The sequence below is a fragment of the Limulus polyphemus genome, unplaced genomic scaffold (genome assembly GCF_000517525.1).
Source record: "Limulus polyphemus unplaced genomic scaffold, Limulus_polyphemus-2.1.2 Scaffold130, whole genome shotgun sequence".
NCBI classification, from domain to species: domain Eukaryota; kingdom Metazoa; phylum Arthropoda; class Merostomata; order Xiphosura; family Limulidae; genus Limulus; species Limulus polyphemus.
This window is the reverse complement of record NW_013665740.1, coordinates 844251-870242: the sequence shown is the minus strand read 5'-3', so window position 1 is coordinate 870242 and position 25992 is coordinate 844251. Positions and strand designations below refer to the sequence as shown.

Below are 25992 nucleotides of genomic sequence, written 5' to 3'. Positions count from 1 at the left end.
TTCAATTCTAATGGAATAGTGGACTTAATCATCTTTCTTTTAATGCGCTCATGACCACAAATAACAGGGTGTGATTTGCAGAAACAGAACACAAACCACAAACCCTCAGGTTTGCATAATGGCATGCTAGCCACTAGACCACCCGTACAGGGGTATTATTTAAAGTTTTGCTTATATGGCATCATGCTTTTCAAGACACAGGGAGTCAAAGATAATGCATGAAGCCAACAATTAATGCAATTTTTTATGGGACTTGAAAAGTACCAGACATGATATACTTGGCAGTGTGTCAAGACTGTGAAATTTAAATTTCAAGTTTCACACCCTGTTATCAAAAATATTATCTGCTTATGTTGTATAAGAGCTCTTGACCTAATGAGCCCATTGACATTTCAACTCTGACTTTAGTTTACATCTTGTCTTTAACGATGGTCTATCGTTAACTTCTTTGAATGATACTCTAACCTTATATCACCATTTATCTCTTCAGTTTTTTATCAGATTTCTTCCATTGTGCCAAGTTAATGATATGGCACTTATGTTCTTTACAGATTGATATACAGTGGTGATCCTTTCTAAAGATTCAAGGCATTTTTTTACATCCTTTGGACAGGAAGTCGAGTGTGAGATAACCATGTTCGTAATTAAGCACCAGAGTGGTTATTTAACTGTTCTCATGACCTCATTCCTTTGTATCTTCTTTTTCCCAACTCCATGTTAGAGTATTGCAAGAAAGTTACAGTGAAATATTCTTAATATATAATGGTAGTTAGATGAAAAAAATATTACTCTTTTGTGTATTTGTAATGATAACTTTAATTTTATTTATGTTTTTAACTATTAGATTATGTTTTGAGCCACTTATTTATATCCTTATCAGGTCTGTAGTCTTTTACTGTCAGGATTAATTAATGTACAGGAAGAGCTCTTCAATCTGGTCTTAAGTTTCACTCTGGAGCCAAAGGTATCCAAGGATTGCTCATACTTGATAGTAAATCTCTGTTGAGGATTATTTTATTTTTCTGATGTAGATAGATTTCTTAAACTTTTTATCCTTTCAACTATTTCCACTATTAATACTTCTGCAAATTTTGTAATCTATTTCATGTCCCATTTCAATAACATTTTTATTTATAAGTGAATGTTTTAATACACGTACAGATGCAAATACAGAAATGATAATATAAAACTTATCAATTGTTTGTTTGTTTGGAATTTCGCGCAAAGCAGCATGAGGGCTATCTGCGCTAGCCGTCCCTAATTTAGCAGTGTAAGACTAGAGGAAAGGTAGCTAGTCATCATTACCACCCACCGCCAACTCTTGAGCTACTCTTTTACCAACAAATATTGGGATTAACCGGCACATTATAACGTCCCATGGCTGAAAGGGCGAGCATGTTTGATATGACAGGAATTCGAACCCGCGACCCGCAGATTGCGAGTTGAGCGTCCTAACCACCTGACCATGCCGGGCCAAAACTTATCAACAAGTTAGCGCTATGACGTAATCATGTTATTAAAGAAATACAGATATAGAAATATAGGTTTTTTACACTAGTAGGAAGGTAAAGTAAAATACCTTCTGTAGGCAGTTTATAATTATATATTTACAATGTTGCAGATTTGTGGATACACACTTACATAATTCGCCTGATCAGTATTATTGTAACACATTCTAAACTATTGTAAAAACTTTTAATCAGTTCTTCAGTGTACACTTACAAAATATTTATAAGACTACTATGATGTTTATGAACAACAAAGGACCTACTGGTCAATCTTGGCTGTCCTATCCTCTAAACTAAACTAAAACTATTAAATAAATCTTAAAGCCAGCCCAGATCATTCATATAATTGTCAATCTTTCTCTTAAACACGCTTAAATTTACTGCCTCCACAAATATCCAAAGGCAACCCATTCCAGAGGCCAATCACCCTGTTAGAAAAATAAAATTTTCATATCTGGAGATGACTCCTACCTAGCCTAAATTTACATTTGTGTCTCCTAGTCCTGGTATTCCTGCCGTTAAGTATGAAAAAACATGACGCATCAACACCATCAATTCCCTTTACAATCCTAAACCCCACAATCAGATCCACTTTTACTCTTTTTTTTTCAAGCTAAAGAAATTTCAGAGATCTTAACCTTTCCTCATATGATAACCCCTCTATCCCAGGCACCATTCTAGTGGTCCTCCTTGGAACCCTTTCCAGCAGTTCAATGTCCTTCCTAAGGTAAAGAGCCCAAGACTGAACACAATAATCCAAATGTGGTCTAATCACTGACCTATACACTGAAATTATAACCTTTTTAGGCTTGTATTCAGTATATTTATAGATATAATTTAACATTATATTTCCCTACCTCTACCAACAGCATACTACTTGGATGGCTTAAGAGACTGATAAACTATTACATCAAGAACCCTTTCTTTCATGACAATGTTAAGGCTATTCCAATCCAAATTGTAGTTATAATTAAAATTCTGATAACCCACATGCATTATCTTGCATTTATTATAATTAAAACCCATTTGCCATTTATTTTCTCAACTCACTAAATGATCTAAATCCTTTTGTAAATTTGCAGCAACATCCTCTTCACAGCCAGCAACACCCAAGACTTTAATATCATCTGCAAATTTAAGTAATTTATTGATCATTCCTATATCTATGTCCTTGATGTAAATCAAAAAGAACAAAGGTCCTAAGACTGAGCCCTGAGGTACCCCACTCCATTTATAACAACCCTTCATTCTTGTCATTGCCCTAAATACATCTATTTAATTTATTATGCTTTTTTTTATTACCATAGTAACAATTAAGTCTAGCTTTATAACTACTTCTATACTCATTTTCTGTGCTATATTTTTCCGTACATCTTAATGTTTTTGCAAATTATTTCTTCTGATCCTCACCACTGTCTTAGTTTAAATCTTCCCTTATAGCTTGATCAATAGCCCTTGCAGATAAGCTAATCCTACCATATTCAAATGTAAACCATCCATTCCAAGTAACTTCCCTCTCCCATTGAGCTGATCCCGCAAGTCCAACCAGCCAATCTACTCATCCTTACATATTTACCCAAGTCTTTCATTGAGCACTCATGTCCTACTTATAATTCCATCACCACAATTAATTCTCGGCATAATCCCTGACTTTATTAAGTTATGGCGTTTTTCTTTTAATGCCTTTATCAAGATCTTGTACTTATTAATTACGTCCTCTGACTTACTTTTCCCAAAATCAATAGCCCTTACGTGGACAACAAAAAACTATCATGGCTAGCCCCATTTTTGTACTCTTTTTATCTTTATTGTTAGCGAATGTATTCCTTGCGTGTAAACATTTAAGCTCCTCTTGAAATCCTACTGCATTTCTCACAATTTACATTTATCTTTTGTCTCTACGTTAATTAGGATAGACTCTGCATACATTCTCACTACTAATAACTTCCTTAAAAGTACATACCAGTCCCGAGTTTCCAAATATAACCCACTCATTGCACCCATCACACCTAACAAACTGTGAAAGCTTAACTTCTCCTAAACTAGTGGTACTAAATACCAGTAGCCTATTGCCAACACTGTTAAGCCTAACGTTTGAGTATCAATCATACTACAGCTTTTTATCGTTATTTTATATTCACACTAGTTATATAGAAGTGACAAATCATTTGTCTTTACTTTATTTGATGTTTACATAATAACCAGTATTGATAAAATAATTTATACTGATTTAGAACCTCCCTATAAGTTGAATTTGAAGTTATGGATCTAAACTTAGTCCTTAAAACACGAAGAGATGATTAACTAGTCTTTAGATTGTATTTGTTTAATAAAACAATGTATCTAATCTGTTTTACGATTTACTAGTAAGTTTAATTACAGTTAAGCTTAAAGTACCGTTACATATCCTAAGCCTAATCTAATGTTGTAGTACAGGTTACACCACTAAGCTTTAACGTAAAATTTTATCCCTATTATTTATATTTATCAATCATACTAAATCTAAATCATACTTAAACTTCAAATGCATAGGATTTTAAATATACTTAGACATATTGCTAAAATTATATCGATGAAATGACAACCCTCAATGATTTTGGTTGAGTTTTAGGGAAAAATCAACCTAAACTGTGAATTCAAAATTCATTCCTTACATTTTAAAAACAAGTATATCTTAATGAATTCCACGATACACTTTATTATGCAGCTGCATAATTATTTTACACGCTTTTGTTGAATCCTAAGCGGACTTACAACGCAAGAAACCGGGTTTCGACCCGTGGTGGGCAGAGACACATATCCCATTGTGTAGCTTTGTGCTTAACTTCAAACTAACAAACGTTTTTGATGAGGGCTGAGGGAAAGTTTTATACTAATGCTTATTCAAAGTAATGAGTGCAAGTGTTGATTCTGTTTATGAAACATAAAACTGATGGACAACAATTGATATTACACACGTTATCGTATGTAGTACTCTGAAAACTTCTATTACATTCCAGTTATGATACTTAAACTTTAGCTAGCACCTCCAGTAATGAAGAAATTGGCCAGCTATTCCTGGATAAGATAGAGCTGAGAACTATATATGGAGGTATATTTTGAGTTCTAGAACCAAGAATAGACATACTGTACCAAACCATATAAGGTCTTATATAAAGCATCTAATCTGCTAATTTAAAACCTACGTAACCAATCAGCTTCTGCTTAGTTTCTTTGAAATAAAGTAATGTAATAGTTAAATTACATACTTAACAGATGGATGACATACCTTACAAACCTTTAAATCCTTTCAAATTATAAACTCCCTGGTTTCAATAGTATTCATGTAGAAGAATATAAAAATGTTTTGTCTATAGAAGGTAGTTCATAACTGAGAGTGAATAAGTTTAAACCAAAACAGGATGCTATGTTTATAAGATAAGAAATAATTAAGCCATTTGCTCATTTATTTTAATAAATAGTGTTAATAATTTCTTACAATTTTTTTTCTTTAAGGAAAACTAATAATTGTTTTGTTATTATATGAACCAAATATTACAATTGACATGCAAATAAATTTATGAGTCTTGTAGTTTAATGTCTTATTGAAAGCACCAGTCCTATACTACACTATTGCATTACATCAACTACATCCAAGCAGGCTCTTCCTTCATTTTTGCAAAAAGTAATTTGTGAAATTATTTGACTCAGGTTTGTATTGATGAAGTAATACCATACGTTTTCGATCAATTTCAAATTACTGTAATGTCAGGCTGTTTAAGATGAGCGTGGACGTATGATAAATGGAAATGATTTCACAATCTGTGTAGTAACAGTTATGCGTGATATTAAAACAGACAAAAATGATGTAACTAATTCGAACAAGGTACGTTTGCTGATACCATACTGATCAATAGGTCCTTAGTTCTGGGCAAAGTTTAGGTTTTAGATTTAGTTAACATAAATCATGGTAATGGTTATATGTGATTATCAGATACTTATGTCTAATATTTGCTATTTTTCTATAAAAGTTACAAACAAAACTGTCCTTTATGGGCCTGTTTTAGATCGCCTTGACATCACTTTCTTATGAAAGTGCTATTCTCGCACTTCGCTCTCCCTGGTTATGTCCATCAACGTTATTTAGATTGTATATATTCCTATGAGGAATTGATTCACATTAATGTACACATAAGAAATTGTTGTTTATTGCTCTAATCAACAACACATAGGTTTAGAACTAGGTTCTCTTTCTTAAAGGCTGCATATTACTTTCTTATTTCGCCTCTCTCTATTCGTTCCCTTTCACATCTTCCGGTCTCTTCTCCTTCTTTTTCGTTGAGTTCCTGCCATTTATATCCCTTTCTCAAACCAACGGCGAACAGGTGCCTTTCTTTTCTATCCTTGCACATCTATTTCCCTTATATCGGATTACAATGTAATCTTGTAATCTCCACTAGATGAGCTAGAAATGCGACTGACCATTCTAATAATAATTTTATAATGACTTAAAGTGTTGTAATCCCTTATTCCCTTAGAGACTGAACAAAAGCCAGCCGCTTTCTCACCTTGCTTAACCCTAACCGATGTTACTTACACGTAACTTCATAACTGGCTCATTCTTGTAATAAAAGTAATAAGTTCATTGCTAGATTGCACTTGCGTAAAATATTGCTTGCATTAATATTTAATTTAAATATCGATATCCATTAAGTAGTTTAATTGCAATAACTACGTTGAAAAGGAATATGTTTATGAAAAAAAAGTAAAATCCCAAGACCAGATCAATATGACGGTGACGTTGTATAAAAGTAACAATTACAGCGTTTATTACGCTGTATTTATTGGTTTGGATGAAACAATGGTTAAAAATGTTCTATTGTTATAGATTAAGTGAAAACTATAAAATGTTCGAATGCAAATTATTTATCAACTAAGTTTGTTTTTTTCATACTAACCCCTACTAAAATACTATGATTCATCCAAATATTAATTTTCATCAGATAAACTGTAGAAATATAAACTATATATAAGTAGACTTTACAAAAACATGTTACTATATACTCTATCATGTGGTGAATTGCATTGTTAATAATGTATAATATTTTAGTTTAATCTAATTTGTCAGAGCATAGTACAAAAAAGAAATAAATTAAAGCTACACATTTTCATATGAAATTATTATTTTGATAATGAAACACAGTTTGTAATGTCATAATACTTGGTAGGAGTTTAGTTTCATGTTATAACAATAAAATATTAGATGAAACTATATGTAAATCTTATATAAAAATCGCCAATAATATCAAAATGTAGGCTATCCGTTTATACTTTGTAAGAATTGAAATATTCAAATGCCGTTATTAAATGTAATATGCTAGCAAGTTGTTCGTCGAAAATTAAGGAACATGAGAAGTCGTTTGTGAGAAAAGTTCAAACTCAAGTAAACATATACCCATAGTATAACTCAGAATTATTATTGCATATTCAACATGTAGAAATGATTGAATCAAAATATATCAGGTGAATTTGTTAAATGATTTTATAGCTCCTTTATGTACACGAACGATTTTGGCGAATATTTGAAATAGAAGACAGTTAGTTAACTTGAGACATATAAGATTTTTACTTGAACAAGATAAATTAAAACAAATATTAACATTTCATCTTATTGCCATGAACAACTAGAAATAGTAGTCGACTCAGCATAATTTTTCTTTCTCTTTCGTTGTAATTCTTTTTTCACTGCCTCCTTGTGTCATTGAGTATAAAGAATGTTCTTCAGCTTATTATTGTCTACATAACTATGCATACCTAATAACATCGAAAGGCGAAAACAGAAAACCTACATCGTTGTTTCCGACGGACTCCACAAAGTATGTGCATTTAGAAAAGAAGTACTGGAACCCTTGAACGAATAAAATAATTTAAAATTAGAAACAGCGAGTGCTTTTAAGTGGCACTGTACTTCTGGACGTCACTCATTAAGCTATGAATTTCGTATAGTTCCTAACTGTAGAGTAGTCGAAAAACTCAATATGGTATAAAATGTACGAATTTCAAAAACAATTACCATAATTTATCTTGTTTTATAAGTTATTTAAAGGGACAAAAAATATGTATCCAAGGTTCTGCTAATAAAATCGTCTTTTCGCGGTAAAAAAAAATCATGACTATATTACTAACCTTTAAATCCTTCCAGATCATAAACTCAGATCAAGAATGTAACAATGTTTGATAGAAGACAGTTCACTGTTAAGAGGGAACAAGTTTAAATCCCAACAGGTTGCTAGGATTATAAGATAAAAAATAATTAAGGCATTTGCTCATTTATTACTATAAACAATAATAAGAAAAGGAGTGAGAAATACATATGTATCCATTTTAGTTATAATAAATTGTTACATCTTTTATTAGAAATCCCCACAACGAAACCAGTATAAGAACACGTTGAATATTTTCTTGAAATAATTTTCTGGTAATAAAATAGCTTGTGATAACTCAATTTGTAATAATGCGACAAAAACTGTGAAAATGCTTTTAAACAGAGCCAGAAAGTTAACAATACATCTGTAAACAAAATTGTTGGATATACAAGACGGTTTAGTGTAAGAGTTAATATTTTGTTCATTTAGTGATCTAATACTTAATGATTACTTATTTTTCATAATGAGAGTGTCAAAAGTAATTATTTCAAAGGCAATATTTATGACAAATTTCACAAATCACACCGTATCACGTGCCTCCAGTCACTCACTGTTCACAAATCACACTGATCACGTGCTTTCAGTCACTCACTGTTCACAAATCACACCGTATTACACAGGCCTGCAAATTTCAACTTCATAAAATTTGTTTTAGTTTTAATAACGAGTTTTTCATAATTCAGCTACGCAGATTTCGAAAATAATTTGCATTTTTTTATCACGTCAGAATTTTTTACAAACTGGGAAAAAAAATAACTCTTATTTAGATCAGATTATTATTTCGTTTACCACAATGAACATTTTTATTATTATGTTTGTTAACAAAAATACAAACGAACTGAAGAAAAGGGAAGATCATTTTTCTTGTTTGAGGTTAAGCACAAAGCTACACAATGAGTTATCTGTGCTCTGCTCACCACGGGTATCGAAACCCGGTTTCTATCGTTGTAAGTCCGCAGACATACCGCTGTGCCACTGGGGGAGGGGGCGAAGAACATTGATGTCAAATGAATATACATCCTCATTCATTCAGATTTTTTGTGAGAAATCTATGTCTATTAGTCTCAGTACTACATGTTGTGGCCTTTCTTTTATGTATTGCGTCTGGAGCATCTCGTTTCAATGACCAGCAGTAATCAGCCATCATGCTGATGTTCCACCTTCCCTGATACCTCCTCTCCATTTCTCTGATGTCTTGATGAAACCTTTTTCCTTGTTCTTCGCTGACGGCACCGAGATTTTCAGGGAAACAGTCAATATATCAGTGTAAGATATAAACTTTCAAGATCATATTACAACCCAACTCTTTGAACTTAACAACATGTTATTGACAATATTTTCGTAATTTGTATCGTTGTTGTTTCCTAAAAAGTTGTCAATAATATCTTTAAAGTCAATCCACGATTTTGTATTCAACTTTCCTCATTGTCCCTTTAAACTATTCATCGGAAGTCAATTTCCTAATATGAGGTCCAACAAAAATCCTTTCTTTAAGTTTCGCTTCCGAAAGAGCTGGGAATTTCCCACATAGATGCTTGAAACAGTCGCCATCTTTGTCTAAGGCCTATACGAACTGCTTCATCAAGCCCAGTTTTATGTGAAGTGGAGGCAATAGGACTTTCCTTGTGTCAACCAAACTTTCACGTTCAATGTTTTTCGATCCTAGTATCAGACAGACTCAGCGTGGCCATTGCTTCTTTATCCAGTGCTGATTTCGTGCTCTGCTGTCCCATTCACACAAAAAAGATGGAAACTTTGTATAACCGGATTGTTAACCCAACAACATACAAAGGACTTTTAAGTCTCCACAAAGTAGCCAACCATGTTCTTTGTATTTAACCTTATTAAAAAGAAGTTCGAGATTTTCGTACATTTCATTCAAGTGAGCCAAATGAGCAATAGGAACAGATGTATATATGTTACCATTTAAAAGGAGAACACCTTTTAGACTTTTTTAGAATCAATGAACAATCGCCACTCACGATTTATGTACCAGTAAAATGATGTCCCTGGAGAAAGTAAGTTCTTAGCCTGAAGTCTGGACCAAAAAAATCTCTGAAGAATCCTATGGAAGGCCAGAGTCTCTCACCAAATCATTAAGTTCACCTTGTGTGAAAAGTTATGGTTCACCAGACGTTTCAGAAGCATATGAAACTGTAACAAGAGTCTTCGGTGGAGTAGATACAGTATACAAGGTCCATGAGCAACACTTCTTATAGCAGATTGAAGGTTCGGATAAGAAATCTCCTTTTTATTTCGAGTGTTGTAGCCTTGCACATGACATGAGCAAAAATAGCAGTCACTTAAATAGCAGGTGGTTAGGGCGCTCGACTCGTAATCTGAGGGTCGCTTGTTCGAATCCCCCATCCCACCAAACATGCTCGCTCTTTCAGCCGTGGGGGCGTTATAATGTGACGGTCAATCTCACTATTCGTTGGTAAAAGAGTAGCCCAAGAGTTTACGGTGGGGAGGGGGTGATGACTAGCTGCCTTTCCTCAATTCTTACACTATTAAATTAGGGATGGCTAGCGCAGATAGCTCTTATGTAGCTTTGCGCGAAATTCAAAACAAACAAATAATTTACTTATTTCACAAGAGAAAACTCTTAACTAAAGGGTAGATAGGATTACATGCATGGGATTTAATTCCATTAGAAATAGACGTTAATATAAAAAGATCATAGAAATAAAATATATTGTACATAAAATATATGTAAATTAAAGTATCGGATAAAATTAAGAATTATGTTTTTAAAAACTTCTGTCTTTGCTAAAGGAGAAACTCAAACTTTCTTTTTCTATTATATAAATTCAAGCCCTTTTTTCTTTTGTACAAGCATATAATGACATTTGTTCCACCCGTTTCGTGTCATACTATAAATACCATCCACATAACTCCAAGCCAGCATTGTAAAATATAAAAAAATGGAACAACTGAAAGCGAAAATCAATGACATAACATTTCTGTATAAATAAAATGTTTAGGTCAGTGGAATAGATGTACTGTCATTTTGACGTTCGACATTCATTGGTATTTTACTACTTATACAAACTAGCCTGGTAAAAAATAAGCAATCAAATATGACAAGATACCACATGTTGTCAAATATGGTAACAGTTGTTGATGGGTAGTACTCTAAAGGATTATGAACAGCCATAATAACCATCTGTTTCTGTTGTTATTGATATGATTTTACTTCACCAAGGATGGCGTAATTCCTGAGAGAACAATTCATCTACAGCCATACTAAACCACCCATAATTAACAGGCTCATAGTAGATAACAGCTATCTATTCTCCAAGGGAAGTCTCTCACTAGGAACTTATTAATTATCTATCTATTTTTAAAACAAATTTGTTTATTTTAATACTTAAATAATGATCAAGCGGTGTCAGATGATTTGCTTGTTTGAAGTGAAGCACAAAGCTACATCATGGGCTATCTGTACGCAGCCCACTACAGTATCGAAACCCAGTTTCTAATGTTGTAAAAAAGCTAGTGAATGACATACATATTAACCTAAACGATTACCAGATATATGTTTGAAAATAGTACAAATGAAACCAATTTCATTGGATACGTTAATAAAACATATTTAAATTTTAAAATAATTAAATAATTATTAGATATTTTACAAACTGTTTTAAGTGTAAAGCATACTTAAATACATTTTGGATAACGCACAAGTCAACCTACAGCTTTTAAAGCATAGTTCCTGTATATGAACTTGTCTGTCTTTTAATTACATAAACCCAGGAAACTTTGTATATACTGACCAAATCGATATCCTGCTGTCTAAACAAGGCCTTCTATTTGTTTTCAGCTTGTTGTGCCCCTGGTGGTGATAATGATAATAGCAGTCCAATCTTTCTCGTCTTTGTGTATATCATGTATTTGTCTATGTAGATCCAGTTAATATTCAATCATAAATGTTAAGCCCGATAAATGTTTTAAATCTGATTGTACAGTTTTACATGTAAATTAATATATATTTAAATAGGTTCATCTAGTTTCAAGTTACCAAACTTTATGAGAATTTTGTTAAATTTCAATTTATTTGCCTCCCCCCTATAAATACTTGGTGGAATACACTGAAAACGTGCTGATATCCATGTAGCACCTTATTTAATTGTTTGTACTAAAGGAAAATACACATACTTCAATCAAGCAGTTCAACAAGTTTCATTGATATATTCCAAGGTAATTATAAATTATCAAGACTAAAAATATATTCATTATTTTTCTATCTAAATAACTTTATTGAATTCAATTTTCTGGACTTTCACCGTTTTTCAATTATTACAAGATTATAATAAGTATGTTTTTTTAAATAATCATATACTTATTTCCTAATTAATCACTAAACTGGAATCGTTCAAAAAACAACTGTTTTTTTTTACTTGTTTTATAAGTAATTAATATTAACTTCTGATTAAATCAAACTACCTAAATAGGTCAGAGCTAAAAATATAGACCTAGTAATAACTATATGATGTATAAAATACATTAATTATAATGATTAGAATGTATTATACAATCAGTTAGGTACTTTCGTTGTTTTTAATATTTTCGGCATAATATACTTCACTTTTCCGTAAAATTAGTGTAGTTTCTTTAACACTATTAGATATAGTGTTTAACATAATTTATAATTCTTTTGTTATTATTAATGTGTTAGACTTGCAAAGAATATCTTCCACCGTAAGCTTAGTGTGTGGATTTTGGACTAACTTAAATCACATGAGCTTGCCACATGTACAGAGATATTATTGGGTTTACAACTGAAAATGTTGTTGATTGCAAGGGTACCCAAGTGATGAATCAACGCTTTCCAGTCATTATAGGTTTTAGTTTTCTTGTGTGTTTGATTATGACAGTATGTACTTCTAGTAAATTTGTCATATGGAATAACCTTCATTAATTTATAAGTTACTTTTTAGTTTTTATCCGGGAAATTAGCTTCTTCTTTAGCGGAAGTTCATGATAATTGGCTCTAGGAACTCTGTTGAACAATACCTGTTTTCTGATATATATGTGGGTACTCGACTCGCAATCTGCGGGTCGCGGGTTCGAATCCCCGTCACACCAAACATGCTCGTCCTTTCAGCCGTGGGGGCGTTATAATGTGACGGTCAATCTCACTATTCGTTGGTAAAAGAGTAGCCCAAGAGTTGGCGGTGGTTGGTGATGACTATCTGCCTTCCCTCTAGTCTTACACTGCTAAATTATGGACGGCTAGCGCAGATAGCCCTCGTGTAGCTTTGCGCGAAATTCAAAACAAACAAACAAACAAAGAATGTCTTTGCTTGATTATATTGAGTCTGTTCGTGTGTTTCAGATTTTAACACAAAGTTACACAAGATTTATTTGCGCAAGACCAATCCTAATTTCGAACTTATAGACTAGACAGAGAGCATCTAGTCAATAGCACCCACGTAAACTGGAGTGATTCTTGTCTGACCGAATAGTGAGAGTTAACTGCCATTCTTGTAGCGCACTCTGACGGACCCAAAAAGCGGAGTGCGTTTTTGCAGCAACAGGTGGCGAGCCATGAACCCTCGGATTCACGGTCGAAGCTCACTAATCACTATGTCAAGTCCGGCCCATATAGTGAGCTCTAGCATTAGGCACAATATAGCAACTAATAATAGTATATTTTCCTAAAAACCTGGCGGCAGCTATATGATATCTTAGTATTTGTGGGGAAATCAAAAAGGACAGACACCTAATCTACAAGAGAACTACGTAAAAAAACAAAAACCTTGCAATTTCCACATCAGAAAAAATCGAACCTGGAAAAACTACTACGCTGTATATTTTACCTGGTTGTTTCTATAGTAATCGGTTACGGTTAGCGTATAATTAAGTAATTAAAAAGTTGTAGGGACACGCAGACTTAGAAACAAAACTTGTGGCCGACAAAATAAAAAAGAAATACACCAAAAACTTCGTCTTGTAAGAGATTAAGATATTAGCTTGTAGCTAAATAGTTATTTCGTACGCACGAACACTGCGAAACTCTTGTTTCACAATCATACATCAAACAAAATCATGTTCTATAAACAGAATTTAGAAAGCGTTTTTCAGATGGTTAAACGGCGAAAAGTCTGAGATTATTAGGGACTGATAAATCAAAGCAGTAAAAAACATTGCCTTAAGCAAGCAAACAAAACTGACTATTTTGTAGAGCTTATTTTTCCAAGCAGTAGAACATCACGATGTTGATAGCTGTCATTTATCTTGTGGTTGTATATACTGGCCGACCACGAAGGCGGGATCCTATCTTTTACTGGCTCTTATGATAAAAAGAAGCCTGAGGCATTACAATGATTATTTTCCACTGGGATCAGAGTCGTGTAGGTGACTCTGGGGGGAGGGGAAGAGAAAATTTGTATGCAATTGTAAGAGATAACACCACAACGCGCAAGGTGCCAATAGAAATGAACTGAACTATATACGGAACTTGTCAATACCGCAATCAAAATAACTATAATTTTGTTTTTTATGATCACGCCAAGCAGTCAGGAGTGAAGATAAGGAGGGCGAGCTGTGGGGTGACACAAGCAGTTTGTGATCATTCTGTCTCAGACGTCAACATAATAATTACACTTCACATACTTAACTTAGTTCACACCACAACAATTGTTGATCTTAACGACATAAATAGCGCCAAGACCATTACTATGTCTGTCATATTCTAGTCCACCTGATGTGCTCTGATATTGGACGAAAGGCCTCGTCGGCACTGGATATAGTGAGGTTGACATATTTTAACATATTCTACTTTGCTTTTAATCATGAGGTCTTAAAATTGTTAATATGGTTTTCTCTGTGTTAATCATGTGGTCGTTTGTCCTCTCCGGGAACAAGAATAACTTGCTAGTTCGCCAATTCTTCTGAATCATAGTAAAGTTAATTCAATTAAAATTTATAACAAATGATTAGTTAAAAAATATAATTGGCGTTAGATAAATATTCAGTACTGTGTTATCACTCCTTACTGTAATTCTGATTTTTGCTGTTGTTTTATTTCTGAATTTCACGCAAAGCTACTTGAGGGCTATCTGCGATAGCTGTCCCTAATTTTGAAATGATAGACTAGAAGGTAGCTAGTCAACACCACCCACCGCCAACTTTTGGGCTACTCTTCCACCAACGAAACGTGAGATTGACCGTTACATTATAACGCCCCCGTGGCTGAAATGGCAAGCATGTTCAGTGACAGGATTAGAACTCATGACCCACGGATTGCAAGTCAAGCGCCATAACCAAGCTAGGCCTTTCTGACTTATAAGATACTTAAATAAAATTAACAATAATTATATTTCACTTACTTAATCTATTTTACACCGCAGCGTTTGTTTTTTATCCAACTGATGATATAAATAGCACATAGACCATTACGATATCTGTCGTATCCCAGCCAAAATGACGATCCCTGATATTAACGAAAGGCCTCGTCGGCACTGGATATAGCAGATATAATGTGGTTGATATATTATCACATATCTCCCTTGCCTTCTCTCGTAAGTTATTAGAATGAATAACAATTATGCAAGTATTCACGTATGGATTGGGTAAGGTGTCGTAACACATCGTGCAAAAAAAAAAAGGCGAAGTTATTATTTTCCTTGGTTCTTTTATTTGAATTGAAATCTTGTTATAATTACATTAACAGAACTGTCCTTTGTTTTTGTTGAAGCAGCATAAATCATATTTTCACATGGAAAAGAAAACACTTCTCGACACTATGTTGCCTTAAACGCATTCTCCAAATTTCAGGTCCTCATATGCGTAAAAAGATTTCACTCAACATTTAGCTGAAGGTTGTAGGTAAACATTGGAAATTTCGATGAAAGGATGTCCATTCTGAATAGTGCATATCAAGGGCATCTTTGTATTGAAATATGAAGAAAAATAATTTTTTCAAAATTTTAGCAAAAACTGAAGGCTATAGCCTTGGTATTTTCGGCGAAAATATCAATTTTTTGAAACTTGAAAAACAGTGCTTTTTTGAAGCACAATTAATAGAAGAATAACGACTAGTGTTTATTTCGGCAGAAAATTAAAAATTGAGACATTATAACATTAACGATTACGAAGAATACTGCCCATGTATTCTAGTAAATGAGGTATTATATACAACGAGACTTGACTTACAGGCTTATCGATTAAAATACCGTTTAAAGTCATCACGACATTTAAGAAGTTCATTTTTAAGTCCAGTTAAAGCTTATTAGCTATTCTTACACGCAAATAAATTTGCGTTAATGTAATTGCGTTCAGTTAATTTAAAAGCTAATAATAATAATAATAAAACTATTTCAGTCAGTGAACAACAACAACAACAAAAAAAAAACAAGAAGAAGAAACAAGGCAGTTTAATGAATAAATAAAAATAAATATTTATAAAAACGAAATAAATTCTGAACATTTTAGAAGCAGGGAATATAAACCGAACCATGATATGTTACCATATACTCTAATTATATATATTTACATGTTCATAGAACTATTTTATTGTCTCGACCTTAGTCAGCACAGATAGCCAATTGAATAGCTTTGCGCTTAACAACAACCTATACGTTAGTCTTTTTTCAAGTGATTGTTTCGTAAATAACTTGCTTTGATCCTCTTAATATGTATAACTCAATATACGATGGTAAAAGATGGTTTGTAATTGTTAATTCTTCATTGATATTATAATGGTCAGAATGCGCTGATCCCATGGGGCTAATGTCAGGAGCTGTGGAAGATTGGCAGATAAGCGCCAGCTCTATCAAATCGTCAAATGAAGCTCCTTCTTGTTCCATCCGATATGCCCGACTTTTCCAACCCACGGGTAACGCTTGGTGTGCTGGCAACAAGAGGGCTCTGGAATGGCTACAAGTTGATCTAGGGGTTCCCACGAAGGTTAGACTTGGAATAAAATGTATAAAGAAATGTAATTTAGTTTTATATTGATAGGTACACACATAAGTATTAATTTGTCTAAAAGCATTTTCCTTTCTTAAGTTGACTGTGTGATTTAGTTAACCTAAGGCAAATATTAATCTGTGTAAAATAATTTTAATTTCTTAAATTGGCTAATTATGTAGTTTAATAGTTCTGAAACACATATTACCCTTTTGTAATATGTATAAGTTGTACAACATATATGTTTAATTATATTGTTTTACATTAACATTAAACAATTACTAACTGGTTAAGTGGGCAACATATGATCTGTTGCCAGAAATCAACAGTCAATAATTGTTTTATTCTACTTCCTCTTCAGTTTTATGAAAATCTTTTTAATCAGCGGTGCAAAGTATACTTACAACTTAGTATATATCCCCCGGCCTACATGTTAATCTTAAAATGTTTTAACATTTCATTGAATATTTTAATCTCATTTTAAGAATCAATAATAGTTTAATAAGATTTGTCCGTATTATTATTATTCTAATTAGATAATGTTGCAGTATTTGAATAAATGCAATTTCAACTGGTAAGCCTATTCGTCTATACAAGTAACGTGATTAAGAAAGAGATGGGCCCATTTTGTAGACGATTATAATATTTGTACGAAAATTTAAAAATTAATCAAGAATGGAGCCACACTATTTAATTAAATTCATCACTGAAAATCGGATCTCAAAAAGGTTTATACTTTCACATGCTTACAAATTAGAATAAACGTATAAAGAACACACCTGCCTAACCTCAGCAAAAATGTTACATAGATTGCTGGCGAGATTTCCGACGTTGTCATCCCTCCGTGTATTGCAGTATATGTCGAATACTTTTACCGTTCCTTTAATTATGTGTTTAGTACTCTTATTGTCTTTTTCTGCAACTAGACTCTGCAGCTCTTCATCTGTAAATAACTGAAAGCTTATGTCAAAAGATGTGTCAATATTCGTTTTATGGGTTTCGAACAAATTGTTTGCAATTAGGCCTAAATAAATCAGCGATACCTCGTGATGCGTACTCGGCCAATTACAGCGAAGAATTCATGCTACGAGTAGACTAAGATATTTTGTACGTGTGGGACCTCTTAATTTCGTTACGTCACAGATTACCTTTTTTAAACAAGATCAATATTTACAAATATTAATTTTCCTTCTATAACGAATGACGTTATAGATTACCAGTTTGATGACTCAAGGACGTGCTGACGGAAAGGAATGGGTGAAGTCATACCTGGTGTCTCACAGCATGGATGCCTTTCATTGGTCATTCTGTCAAGACACATATGGATCCAGACAGGTAGTTTCGAGTGAAAAGATTTGTGTGAAAAAAATGTTTAAACGTAAATGTGTGTGTTTCGTCTTTGAAATTTCTTAGAAACGGAGATTTAAAACGAATAAGCCACCTTGCATGGTAAAACACTGTTTTATTATTGCTAAACAAAATTTACACGTTCCTAATGTTTACAGTTAATGTGACGAAGGCTTAATTAGCTGTTTGTTGCAAAATAAAAACAAGCAGCTTTTTTTCGACTAAAGAATATGAAAAAATACGAATAAGTAAGTTTTTAACATATAAGTACGTAAATAGATTAGAAAAGTGTGTGCACTAATAATATATAGGGTTTAGTTATCTATAAATATTTTTAAAATGTACACATGTAGCTGATTAAGAAACTGGCGCATTGCATACACTAGTTTTTGGAGTGTTTTGTGGTTAAACGATATTTTGGGTTCCCACTCTTTTTATAAATAATGTTTTTATGTGTTACACAGGTATTTGATGGAAATGTGGATTCTCATTCCATAAAACAAAGCTATCTTCGAGACCCGGTAGTTGCGCGGTTTGTACGCATTCATGTCTTGGAATGGCATGATTATCCGAGCATGCGTCTTGAAGTTGTGGGCTGTCAAGGTATGTGTCGCGGTTATGTTACGATGCAAGAGAAATACATATTTAAAAACAATTTCTTACGCAGTATAATATATTCCGAGAGTTTCAGTTTTAAAAGTAACATTATTCCGCTTTTGATAGAATTTCCAATGTTCAAAGTAAGATAATCGAACAGACGAATGTAGAAAGTATTCTTGGACACGTAGAATAACGCAAAAAACAAACAAACTCCGAGTTAGGTAAAGTATTATTAAGTACAAGTTATATAGTAGTGTATTCTGCTTTTTTTTTTAAATAAAGTTAATAAATTGTTCTCTAAGAGTTATTTCTGTGATCTCTTAATAGTCATGGTCTTTCAAACAATAGCTGGCAGTACTGTTAGGCTTAAAATTCTTAACATGAGTGTTTATTGATGCGACTGGAGAGTCTCCTGATGCCGATAGATCTAATGCATATCCTAGTTACATTTTGGGCATTCAAACTCATACAGCACTAGCGTAATTGACGTGATTTATTTTTTAAATTACAAAATGATGATAATTTTTAACCTCAAACTTCTTTTAAGACTTATTTTAACTTAGCTTGAGAATATAACAGTTTACTAAATTTCTTTACCTCGGTATCTAAGCGGTAAGACTGGGCGCTTATAACGCTAAAAATTAGGTTTCAATACACGCGGTGGGCAAAGCAAAGATTGTCCATTGTGTAGCTTTGTGCTTAACAGCAAAAACACTAAGTTTCTTAATTTTTTTTTATGTTGTGAAATAAATAGCACCCAAATAGGGTATAACCTGAAGTAGTAACTTTCTTTGAAACATCATGTGTAATATCAATCTTGGCGCATCTTTATATTAAGTCATTATGTTGACAAAATACAAAGGGAAACAATTTTTTCCAACAGTTTCATTAATGTCCTCAACTTCTTCAGGAAAAAAAAAAGTTTTGATTGCGTGAGAACATAAGACGTCTGTAATTTAAGAGTTTTACCCTATGTTTTTTAAATTTTATATTTTCAACCTGAATGACACTTATGTGCTAGTTAGGCTAATTGGTCAGAAATCCAAAGGTTCAAGTAGAATTAACCCTAAGTTAGAGCTGTTGATCAGAAGGAGAGCAAACAATCAGTACTACCCATCGCCTCCTACGGGGCTTTTCTGAACCGAATAATATAATTAACTGTTACTTTTATAATGCACCCACAGCTGAATGTTTAGAGCACGCTCAGTATTATATCGCTCTTCTTTAACACTGAAAAGTAAAATTTACAAAAAAATGAATAAAAACTAGTGAAAATAAGTTTTAGTATAGACGTTAGTGTTAAGTTTACCGCAGTTATATAACACAAGAACATCTAAAAACAAGGGTTTTTAAGAGCAACACTTCAATTAAATATTTAGTATCTATATACTGGCGAGATTTACAAACATATGTAATATTGACAATAGCCACAAAATTCATCTTAAAATGCTCAAGACAAGGTTTTTAGCTAATCTTTTCGTAGAAATTAAAACGGATATTTGCAAAATTGACTATTAAACATGAAACGAGATTTATTTGCAGCAGAATTAATTTGAAGTGTTTAAAGAACAGAAAAAAGTTATGAAAATGCCCTGTATTATTTTTAGAAAAAGGTTAGATTTTTGAATAGTGACTCTATGTCATACCTAGCAGAGTGGGACACATTATTGTCAAATCGCCTCTACTTCAAGGTATCAGTAAATTAAAACTTATCTTCAGCTGATTGTTCATTTTGAATACAGCTTTTCAAAAACTGAGTCAGAAATTTAGCAGATTATTTATGAATATGAGCGCCTTTACTGAGTATAATAGATCTAATAGGATATCACTTCTTGTTTACTTTAGTCTCTCATAAAGCACCGTAATGTTAGCCCGAAGCCGTTACCCCCCAAAAGATATCATTAAACTCACAAAATGTTTGTTTGTTTATTGTTAATGACAAAATTGCACAATGAACTACATTTGTTCTTTCCACTGCTGGGATTGAACAGCGAAGTTTAGAATTTTAAGCTTTCAGGCTTAAGACTGAGCCATCAGCAAACCGAAATCCTGGAATTAGATGTTACAGGCCTGAAGAAAGTTTCTTTGTGCGGTGAATTTTACAAAACTTTATACTTTAAACATTCAGATTTCGGATTTTCGCGCAAAGCTCCCCAAACGCTACCTGCGCATAGCTGTCCTTAATGTTGGATTGATGGGCTTGTCACTAGAGGGAAGGCAGCTTGTGAATAGCGCCCATCGCGTTTTTGCGGTAAAAATCCGCGAATAACAGACTCTCGAATTCACAGTCCAAACATGCTAACCACTAGGTCACGCCTGGCCCCCACTTGTAACCCCCGAGAAGTATAAAAATAATGAGATATAAAAATAATGCATAAAAATTAACATAGATCTAAACGATCATTTTCAAACCACGAAATGCTACTAATATACAAACACCCAGTATTGATGAAATCGGTCGCCAATTGGACAATATTCAGACCTAACACACACACACACATATAATGGTTGAACTCAGTTTGAGAAGGAAGATGCAAGCTTGTGACTCACTCACTCATAATTCAATTTCAAGAGTAGCGTTTTTCTTCTGTAGTAACGTTACCCAATTGCAAAAGATTTGAAAAGGTGTAGTTGGAATTCTCCCTGAGCGCATGGTGCAATTTTGAAAATTTTAAAAATAGGCGAATCGTCGCATGCTTTGAAATATAGTGCCTTGAATTGTGGGTTGAAATTATAGTGTCAGGTGCGCTTTATTCAGTGTAGTAGTCACTTCATCTATCATAGAATATAATGTACTGTGTTATATGACTTCCTAGCTACTCTTATATTAAACTTATGTCTTCTTTATGTACGTTCATAATGTGTTTTTACTTCTCTCTCTCTTTCATCCCCATTTAGAGTGTAACAAAGTCATCAGTAGTCCTCCAAAAGCAAAGCTGACTGCTTCCTCCTTCCGTCCATGGCACAAGCAACTCACTTGTACCCCAGAAGATGGTCATATTTATAGCCCCGGAGCCTGGTGCCCCAAGAAAAAGAACGGTATATTAGTGTAAAAGTATTTATAAAGGTCACGGGCTGTTAGATTATTTGTTCTTCAGAGAGCACATATCTTATTATGTTATTAAATTTAGTTGTTACAGATCAATAAAGGTTTCATGTAATTATATATTTATATTATACGACAGTCCTGCTTTACCACTTAGTTTTTTTTAAACATTATGTGATTTTCCGGAATTGCTTAAGTCTCACCTTGTAATGTACGATAAACATAATCTGTAAGGGTTTGTTGTGTTTGTGGTAAAACTAAATAAAGTTAAGAGGAGAAGACCGATTCTAGTTTCTAACTTGAGAGAAGTCAACTTTAGAACTCTTCTGTCTTTGTGTGTTAGATTTGATGATTCTAGTTTTCACGTTGAAACGTAATTATTTGGTAAGGAAGCCCAGCTATCTTAACAAGCCTAATTAACACACATAACGTGGAAATAAATACGTATATATATTAAAGGCAAGTGATACTGTGTATTAAGTGATTGTTTAACTTATGAAGAGATGCAACTTGACATTAGAGTTTTAATATCACTATATGTAAATCACTCTAGATCGTTACTTTTCAACTCTTGTTTGTAATCAAGCAGAAAGCTACGCAATGGGCTATCTGTGCTGTGCCCACCACGAGCATCGAAACCCGGTTTTTACCGTTATAAATCCGCAGACTTACCACCGAGCCAGAGGGTCTTTAAAATTTGCTTGTACAGCCCTGGTATCTCATACTGGAGAATAGAAACGACCCCTCGGTAAACGTAAAAGCCTTTCTTCTGTGTACTTCATATTCTATTCTTTAGTGTTTTCTGAAAACTTACTTACCGTATATGATAATTTATAGATCAATTTGCATTACTTTGTTTGTTTTTAGTTAAGGAGAAAGCTACACAATGGGCTATCTGTGCTCTGCCCACCACGGGTATCGAAACTCGGTTTCTAGCACTGTAAGTCTGCAGACATACCGCTGTGCCACGTGGGGGACTATTTGCATTAGAAACCAAACTCTGTTACTATTACAAAGTTATACTATAATGGTTTGACACATTTATTAACTTCGTAAATAGTATAATTTTTTTGAATATTTTTTTCACGTGTTTCTGCAATACTTTAACAATTTAAATATTTTTTTTTAAAGTTGTAACTGTTGGATACCCTTGGTTCATTTATTATGGTTAGCTGAAGATCTAGTATATTTTAAATTAACCTTTAATATTCTAAATCTAGGAAGGAACATATCCGCTAAATCACCGAAACTTGTACGTATACTTAATTGCAATTCCTCATCGGTTTTTGTTTTACTTTTAGAACAGAGATACTGGCGATTTTTACGATCGTTTTTATTAACCTGAATCCCCGTCCCACCAAACATGCATGCCCTTCCAGCCGTGGGGGCGTTATAATGTGACGGTCAATCCCACTCTTTGTGATTTATTGGTAAAAGAGTAGCCCAAGAGTTGGCTATGGGTGGTGATGACTAGCTGCCTTTCCCCTAGTCTTACACTGCTAAATTAGGGACGGCTAGCGCAGACAGCCCTTGTGTAGGTTTGCGCGAAGTTCGAAAAACAAATAAATAAACAGTCAACTCTAATCTATCTGGTTTTGAGCGACATCAACCTTTATACGATTTGTTTTTTCAATAGCATAAATACTTTTTTTTGCATACAATGCTCAAAAATAGTTATATATTGAATACTATATATTCCCTTTGATATGTTGTTATATTTTACAGGCAAAGGCTTCAATGGAAAATTAAGTTATATGATTTTACCCATGATCTCTAACAATATATAATTATATGATTTTACCCATGATTTCTAACAAAAAATAATTATATGATTTTACCCATGATCTCTAACAATATATAATTATATGATTTTACCCATGATCTCTAACAATATATAATTATATGATTTTACCCACGATCTCTAACAATATATAATTATATGATTTTACCCATGATCTCTAACAATATATAATTATATGATTTTGCCCATGATTTCTAACAATATATCATTATATGATTTTACCCATGATCTCTAACAATATATAATTATATGATTTTGCCCATGATTTCTAACAATATATAATTATATGATTTTACCCATGATCTCTAACAATATATGATTATATGATTTTTACCCATGACCTATAACAATATATTATTTTTATCATGAGAACTAACGTGCAAATCATTGACCAACAGTGTTTTATTTTTAAACTAATTTGAAAAATAATAATTCCGAATTGCTTTCAAAAGAACATTAATCAAGATTGAAATACAAGACAAGATTCGGTAATTTCATCTTTATGCGATACATGGGCTAAACGGCAAGGTCAAGGACCCCAAAAATTCTTACATAGCCCTCCCCAATGTTAATCTGTTGGACATGAACAACCAGTTGCATTCCCCAAGTTTTAGCCGAATAGCAGGATTGACTGTGACCTTTTATTATGGCCCACAGCTGAAAGTAAGGAGCGATTTCAACGACACATCACTGACTCAAAAATTGAACTTTCTGCTACACAGCCCGGCATACGCAACGCAACTACCTATCTTACTGGTTGAACCATGTCCATTCCAGTCTCTTGGGGGAGCTCAACATGAGAGCGTGGTTGAATACAACATTCAATATCAATGATCAAGGATTCCCCATGTAATTTTGCTCCATAAGCTGCAAAATTTCCAGCACACTAACCTTTAGGCCTCATTCGGCCCAAGACGATACAATCCCTAAGTTAAACACTGGATTACAGGATCAACATTTTCAAATAACTGTACGCATAGAATCTTCTCATAATTAAAGAATGTGTTTGTTAGTTCTTGACACCACGTATAATTAATACCTAACTCAGTACCTAATGAATACAACAAAAACCTATAAATTGTTGCTTGAAAATATCCATTGAATAAGCAAACGATTTTATCTGCTGAGATATTCCTGATAATATCAATAAAAATAATACCTGTTGTATCACAATGACAATACCCGTAAATTAGCACGTGTGGAAGTGGTAGACATAGTTGGGAATTTGAGACTAAACCTAAAATTCGCAATGAAATACACAAGTAATTTTTATATTTGTCTGGACAAATAACACGCGGTGCGTATTCTGGACACTTGCTTTATCATTAAACGCTATAACAAAACTGGACAAGACTGAACCTATGACACTTTCCAGGACAAACTGACTCTTTACACTTAAAAGCTTTCTTTTCTGACACGATTTTAACATTCAAGTCTGACACTAGACAAAGATCAAGACATATATATATAGTTTAATATATAAACAAACAAGGGAAGCTCCCCTAGTATCTACCAATCACATCAAAGTAATTACAAAATGACCACTCTAAGTGTCCATGAGAAGGATGGATCAACATAACAAAAAAAAGTGAACTTTTAAACTGCTATGGCCAACAATCTAGTAACAACAAACAGATAGTCTTAAAAATGGCGGTCACCAGGAAGACGCCATGATTCAAAGAGCTGGTTTAAAACGTTCAAGAGCTACACCTAAATTCATACAATGTAAAGTAAATATTAAAAATTACAGAAATTAAAGTTGTAAAAGAGTAAGTTTGATATTTAAAGAATATCACAACAATATGCTCGAAGACGTCTTCGCTGAAAAACGTTTTAATTGCCAACATTTTTTTCGGAGAACATATACTAGTCTTAAATGACAATTAAGAAATTATTTATTGTTTGTAGTAGTAATTTGCAACTTATTCGATATGTTTGTAAAGCTATAGAGCCACCAGTTTAAAATAACCTAGGTCGAACGCGGCCCACTGGTCAGCGTTCCGGAGTGTGGAGTTGAGGTTTTGTTGTTCTCGTCCCGTTCCCGCCGAAAACAAATCACGCTCTGCACTTTGGGGCCGCGGGTATATTAATTACATAAGTGACGGTCAAGTCCCACTTTTCGTCTCACGAGAGTTGGCGGTGGGTCGTGTTGACTGGTTGCCTTCTCTCTAGTCTGTCACTTCAAAACTAAGACTGCTAGCAGATAGCCCTGGTGTAGCTTTGCGTGAAATCCAACAAAGAAGTCAAATAATCATTGTTTTTGTTTGTTTGTTTACACCACGGTGTGCACAATCTGGTCATTTTATGCTTATGATGAGAGAAACAGTTTTGTGAATATTTCAGTTAACCAGTGGCTTCAAGTTGACCTGGGTCCTCCGACTACAATAACTGGTATAACCACGAAAGGAAGAGGAGATGGCCATCGAAAACACTGGGTAACATTTTACATGCTATCTTACAGCAACGACAGTCTAAACTGGAATTTCTACAAAGACGATAACCATCTAGATCCAAAGGTTAGTTCAAAGTTATGCTTCTTTCTGAAGTATTTTTTTATCTTTCTGTCGGCCCGGCATGACCAGGTGGTTA

General features: G+C 33.6%; 1 protein-coding gene across 1 annotated transcript in view; it reads left to right on the top strand.

Annotated features, from left to right (window-relative positions):
• Positions 1-15245: 15245 nt before the first annotated feature.
• Positions 15246-25992, top strand: part of LOC111089828 (lactadherin-like) — a 26373-nt gene continuing 15626 nt past the window's right edge. The window contains exons 1-6 of the mRNA XM_022402978.1: positions 15246-15270; positions 16407-16606; positions 17822-17944; positions 18421-18559; positions 21455-21595; positions 25747-25919. Of these exons, the coding sequence (XP_022258686.1) occupies positions 15246-15270; positions 16407-16606; positions 17822-17944; positions 18421-18559; positions 21455-21595; positions 25747-25919 (801 nt within the window). The remainder of the gene's footprint in view (positions 15271-16406; positions 16607-17821; positions 17945-18420; positions 18560-21454; positions 21596-25746; positions 25920-25992) is intronic.